The 6,131-nt window shown below is 40.7% G+C and overlaps 1 protein-coding gene across 3 annotated transcripts; it reads left to right on the forward strand.

The window, feature by feature from the left end:
- The first annotated feature begins 283 nt into the window (after nucleotides 1-283).
- Nucleotides 284-5,396, forward strand: LOC123975405 (transmembrane and death domain protein 1-like). Of its 3 annotated transcripts, none has more exons than XM_046056873.1 (5): nucleotides 284-410; nucleotides 808-999; nucleotides 1,587-1,706; nucleotides 2,529-2,681; nucleotides 5,264-5,396. In XM_046056873.1, exons 1-5 carry the CDS (start codon nucleotides 341-343, stop codon nucleotides 5,350-5,352), a joined length of 624 nt encoding a protein of 207 aa, XP_045912829.1. In that variant the 5' UTR covers nucleotides 284-340; the 3' UTR covers nucleotides 5,353-5,396. The 3 variants fall into 3 exon arrangements, with proteins under 3 accessions (XP_045912829.1, XP_045912827.1, XP_045912828.1); XM_046056871.1 differs by lacking the exon at nucleotides 5,264-5,396 and adding an exon at nucleotides 3,137-3,556; XM_046056872.1 differs by lacking the exon at nucleotides 5,264-5,396 and adding an exon at nucleotides 3,176-3,556.
- The last annotated feature ends 735 nt before the right edge of the window (nucleotides 5,397-6,131 follow it).

Below are 6,131 nucleotides of genomic sequence, written 5' to 3' on the forward strand. Positions count from 1 at the left end.
TGTATTGAATATATAGACTAAATAAACATTTTGAAACTTGTAATGGAATTTTGTTTTAGTTTTTAGACATTTTATAGACTAAACCATTGCTTTACTAATCCAAAAAATGGTTGATTAATCAGTGAGAAAATAACTGTTACAGGCCTACAGTAAATCTTCCAACATTTTCTGCTGCTCAGTGACATGAATATCTTTTGCATGGTGATTGGCTCCTTCATAAAAGAAAAAGAATGCTACTCATACAGTTGCACTTTTTAACAATTTAAATAAATTCTAGATCATTTGAAAATAAACATATATTGTTAGTCGCTTGTATCCAGTCTGTACTACTTTAGCTGACATGAAAGTCTGGAAATTCTGTCCCTTCTTCATCTTTATACTTTTGAGTTCAACACTCGGAGAGGACACAGGTGAGAGCAAATATTCCTACTGCAGGTGCAGTTAGCAACCTGCATGTTAAAATAATTCAACTGAAAAAACTCACAGCGAGACTGAATTTACTGATTGCTGTTCTCTGTTGTGAAATGTTGATTATTCAGTTTCTATTTTCTGCAGCTGAGGAGGGTAATATGACAGTTTCACACCACACAAGCAGCACTTGCTAACTGATTGCGCAAGCATGCTGCAGAAATGTTTGGTGTCAGCATTAAGCTTCATTAACTGGAATTTACACAGCACTGCATGGTCATGCCTTCATGTGATTGTTGAGTACAAGCGATGGTCCTTTTGCCTACTGGCTAAATTGGTGTTCTTCCTGGAGTTTGTACATCACTTCTTGTGATTAAAGTGTGTGTTATGGCTGTTTAGTGGCAGAAGACATCAGTGTCAATCAGCTGGAGCGTTTAGTGGAGATGCTGACGCCTAAAGAGTGCGAGGACCTTCTGTTCGCCCTCTCTAACCCAGAGGAGAACATATTCCATCACCTTGAGCGCCTCTCACCAGAAAAAAATCAACTAGACCTCAAGCCAAGAGTCAAGAGAGACACCTCTTCTGCTACAGGTTAGCACCCATCATCACCTATAATACATCTCACCTGAGATCTTTGGCACTTTAGACCAAAGAGATCAAGTCTATATTAAAACAATACTTACAGTATATGTCCATATATACATTGAAAGAGTTACTGGTCACTATTATGATTCCTCCTTTTGATACTGGCCCTGAATAGATGGAAAGTAAGTTGTTGTACGTGATGGGGGTGACAAAATCCACAGTCCTCCTTCTGTACCTAAATGCATACTACTGTTCAGCTAAAGCTATTATTTGTCTATACTAGACAAATGAAGTGGCTAATTTTCAAAGTTACAGTTTTTTAGTTCAAAATGTCATCTTTGTTCTACTGTCTCTTCATATGCACATGCCAAAGGTACATACAGACATGTGAATAATGTTATTACGATAGACTTGGGACAATGTGGACCTATCCTTTAATAGTCACAAGCTATAAGCTGTAATAGAAATTAAGTTAAGTCCACCCTGAGACCTGTCTGTTTCTCACTTGTCCAGTTTAGCTTGGGGAGTTTCTGGCAGCAAGCCGACTGTCAGAGACCTGTCTGTGTGAGGGCCATATGTTTTGTGTTTACTAGATAGTGAGGCTCAGTGCCGGACGGCCCTGACAGAGTGGCTGCTGAAGTACGGTGTGCAGACCTACTACGACAGGCTTTCTCGTGCCTTGCAGCACATCGGCAGAACAGACATCGCCATTGGTGAGAAACAAATTGAGACACACACACCTGTAGCCTTGAATAATCTTCTTAAATAGAATAATTCTATGTGATGCTACTAATAATGGGTTTCAAATTAAAATAGCTCACTTTTTATGTACAGTACAGTGTTGTTGATAGAGGCAAATCTCATGGCCAGACATCTCAGCATGTCCCTTGACAAAAGAAAATTGGAACAAAGCCTCATTTGGGCGCATGCTGATGTATTTTCAAAAATTGGTTTATTTCGGTCAAGAAGGCCTCCATAAGACTTTAACAACAATGTGTAATTGCTTCATTACTTTGAGATGCATTTTAATTGGAACTTCAAAAGTGGCATATTTTGCACACTGCCAGTCTTTGGCATGTGTTGCAGTCCAGTGTACACACAACTCCACAGCCGTGTGGCGTTGGATAGAAGGAGGTGTAAATGATCTGACAGAGGACTCAGTGGAGCTGACACAAGCCACAGAACAAACCATCTGCTCCTTTCATCAGCAGCTTTGGAGTAAAAAAAAAGACAAGGAGAGGATGGGAAGAGATGAGTTATAAGACATGGGAGGGTGGGGGGTGGATGCAGAATGCAGCAATTATTGTACACTTGATTGCAGTTCTGTACTTGTAGAAACTTGAGTGGTTTGTTTTGTTTATTTCTGAACCGAAGGACAACAGTTGCTCTCCTGCCAGAGCTAATTATGTTCAGGGCAAGAAAACAACAATTAAATTCAAATGTACACTGTTTTATAGGAGGAAATACATACACTTTTAGCACTTAAAGTGACAGAGAAATACTTTTAGATTGGTCCTGTGCTTGTGTGTTTACAGAGGCAGGGAAGAACATAAACCAGGACAAAGTCTTGAGTCTGAAACACAATGTTGAAGACTATCACCAATATGTCGCCTCTCGAAACTTCCCACATATACAATCAGATACAAAGGACCACCAGCATGCAGCCCAGAGGGTCAGAAAAAGAAAAGGTAAAGTAATTTATCCTGAAGCTTGAAAGAGTCACATTAGTTTGGTATAGAACCGTGTCTTAACATGTGTGGCCATGTCTAAGCTCCAAAAATCTTAGGCTATTGATGTCAAAAGGGGGTTTTTGGGTTATCCCTCTGAAGACTATCTGAATGACAAATGATATAATGTTTCACTGAACCCTGAATCTATTAAGTGTTTAGATGAGATGCCAGATTAGATTTGGTGGCCGTGGGCATGGGCATGCTTCCAACTCATTACTTCTCAACATCAACACTCACTGTATGAGGAGTATTTCCCAGGATACCTAGAAATTCAAAAATATAATTATCACCTGTCCATTTTTTTTCAATTCCCCACTGTGCTTCATTCAAGTTAAAACTTGACAAAAATGCTCCCACAGTCCATTGAGATGGTAAGTGTGTCTGTCATGTTTGTGTCTGTGTGTGTGTGTTAGTAAGGGATCTGACATGGCGTGACCTGGATCTGATTGTAGAGCGGGGTCCTGTCCCTCTGTACCAGAAGGGGCCTTTGGATGTGGCTCTGCCAATCTTGTATGGCATCCTGCTGGGCTTCGGGGGAACCTTGTTCGCTGGCATCTCTATACTTCTTTTCATCATCCGCATTTCCCTTCAAAACCAGCAGAACTGTCACCCGAGGGTCACCAGCAGCCCAAGCAGTAAGCTCATGATTGGAGATGTAATGCTGGAAGATGCAGCTTCAGGGGTTACAGAGGCTGCAAAATCTGTATTTTAGGGGTTTAAATGGTCTAGGAAGCCATAAAAGGAAAGTTGGCATCAAATTATTATTATTATATACATTTAATACATGTACAACTGGCATATATATTAATAAAGGCCAAACAGTCCTTTTGCTATTTGTTTTTCTCTTTTATGGAAGATTTAAATTGCCAACATTTTTCAATCTTCTTGTCCACAATGATCAGCAGAACCAATACAGAAACTATATCGATTCCACCACACCACAACTAATGATGACAAATATGACAAGAATAATTCTGTTTCAGATAAAGTAATTATCCATACTTTGTATTGCTAGACTGGTAAGCATTATTGTCATGCCAGTGGGTAGATGACTTGTGGTGTGACAGATGCGCTGGAACCCAGCCCTCACACCAAAGGTTGTTCCGGTGTTACTGTGATAGTGATGCCACTTTCCATTTCCCCTCCAAGTGACGGCAATGTGCCCGTCTGGCATCGAAGAACAACTAATTATCCAGCCTGGCGCCTGCTTCCCCCGGAGCCTGCCGATACCTCCACAGGCAATCCAAAAGACTAATAACAATGACAATTCTAGCAGACAATGGAGCACTTTTGGTTGTAATGGCAGCTTCTGGCGGGTGACAGAAGCCAAATAGAAAAACACAGAGCTATATTTTTTGAACGTGTGAAGTAGCGAGGATTGTTAGCAAGCTGAAATAACTTGAAATATGAGATGCTGCAGCAAAGTTGTTCCAGAAACTGGCATTGCAAACCAAACAGAAAAAAATGTCCATATTAGAATATTCAAATTAACTTTGTTGACATGTGCAGGCTTTAATTAAAAAAAACATTTGCTCCCAACAAGGCTATTTTTCATATACTCTGCTTAGTACATTTCATGATAGCAAGACTGAAAACACGCTTATGGCGCGGGAGTACTTTCAAGCTTCTTGTTCCCAGTTTCTTATTCTATCCCTACTTTCTTCTTTGTAATTGAACTAATTACTTCATTATACAAATCTGGCCTAATGTGCTTCAGGAGGCAGACAGCTTGGATTAACAGGGGCACTAAGCAGCAATTACAGACAATTAGTTCATAAATCAACATTTAAACAAATTATAGTGCCAAGCAGAACTGTATGAGCAACGCTCTAAAAGGCCAAAAGGGCAGTTTTGACTTATTACGTAAATAATGACCTAAATAATCTGACACATACGGATTGTTCTTCTTCTACATCATTATTATACTAAATGCTCTTTTTTATTTAGAACTGACTTAATAATCAAATGCATAAACCAATGCATGGTACTTAGAATTTAGAAGAACATCTTTTTTACATATTTTCCACATAAAGCAAAACCAATAATATTATAGTAAGGATATTTTGTGACCGTTTGTCTTCCTCACCATGTGTCTTTAGGACAATATTGTGTTTCACCTTCATCACAAAACTTCCCAGGTGGCACAGCAGAGCTCTTCACAACAAAACTTCCTCTGTCCTTCAGTTTTCCCCTGCTGGCTGTTAGGATCTTGCAGGTGCTGACTATGACAGGTTCACCTGCTGTGGGCTCACCTGTATTTCTGTAAGCAGTGGAGAGGAAAGTACCGTATGCCTGAATGACTCACAGAAACAGCATGCCACATGGGGCCTGCATCATGGTTGTGACACTCCATAGCGCAGCCAAGGTCCCACTAGGAAGCTGCTCTTAGCGAATAAAGAAAACTATAAACACCTCGAGCCTGTTGAGGCACACTGCATAACTTAAGAAATATACAGTACAGTGCACAATTTCATATTTTATAAAGCAGAGCCTGATCGTGTGATTGTCTGCCAGTACTTTAAGATGCATTTCATTTACAGGGCACTGTACCACCAGAATGGTCCAACGATCATTTCAAGCCATTCTCTTGCAAAAGGATGAAGCAATCACAGACGTCATGGATGAATAGACGAAGAATCTGACATGAAATTGACATTTACAGCCAAGGCGAAGCCAAAGCGTGAGGTTACGGTTTCCAGGCATGTCCATTCTCATGTAAAATAGGGCTTTTTTTATTCCTGTGGGGGGGTGGGTTATTTAATAGTTTGTGGAGCAGCAGCTTATCAAACTGGATTCTCTGAGGAGGGCACATCTGTCTCTTGTCATTGGCTCAGCACAGCATAAGGAGTCAAGTGTTTGTTTGGATGGAAATGTAGATGGACGGGATACGATGCGTGCCAAGAGGACGCTCAGACAGAGGGGCTGTGTCCTTGATGTGCTGAGGCTGAGCGTTCTGCACTAGAGCCTCTGGGGTGTGCTTAGTGTCACTAAAGGCTTTAACTTCCCCCTCCCTCCATTTGCATCTTCATTCATCTGCAGGGCCACTGAGGTGCTGCAGTCCCCACTCAACCATCACTCTCCCTTTGCTCAATATATATGGATCACAGGAAACAAGATCACAACACCAGCTCTTTTACAGTAATACTTTTTTTAATCGCTTCGGCTCCAGCTTTCACAACTTTGTCTTTCATGGTTTCCTTGGGGGAATCTGAGACTTCTTCAAAGTTTTTACTGCTGATCAGACAAGAGCCGCTCGGTGAGTTCACAGATAAAGCCACAGTGCCATCCTGTGGTCGTGACCTGTCATTGCAGCACACTAACGACGTAATTGTTAACATTACAGTTGAGCATTGTTGTTTTAAGAACTCTTCTTATGAGCGGTTTCAATGACTGATAAGTCTGATGTAA

Source organism: Micropterus dolomieu, linkage group LG08 (genome assembly GCF_021292245.1).
Source record: "Micropterus dolomieu isolate WLL.071019.BEF.003 ecotype Adirondacks linkage group LG08, ASM2129224v1, whole genome shotgun sequence".
Taxonomy (NCBI): domain Eukaryota; kingdom Metazoa; phylum Chordata; class Actinopteri; order Centrarchiformes; family Centrarchidae; genus Micropterus; species Micropterus dolomieu.

Bases quoted from the DNA above. Each gene is read 5' to 3' on its own strand.
- LOC123975405 (XM_046056871.1), top strand. From the start codon at position 341: ATGAAAGTCTGGAAATTCTGTCCCTTCTTCATCTTTATACTTTTGAGT. The intron at 1,000-1,586 runs GTTAGCACCCAT...TGTGTTTACTAG, and splicing joins AGACACCTCTTCTGCTACAG to ATAGTGAGGCTCAGTGCCGG. The intron at 1,707-2,528 runs GTGAGAAACAAA...GTGTGTTTACAG, and splicing joins CAGAACAGACATCGCCATTG to AGGCAGGGAAGAACATAAAC.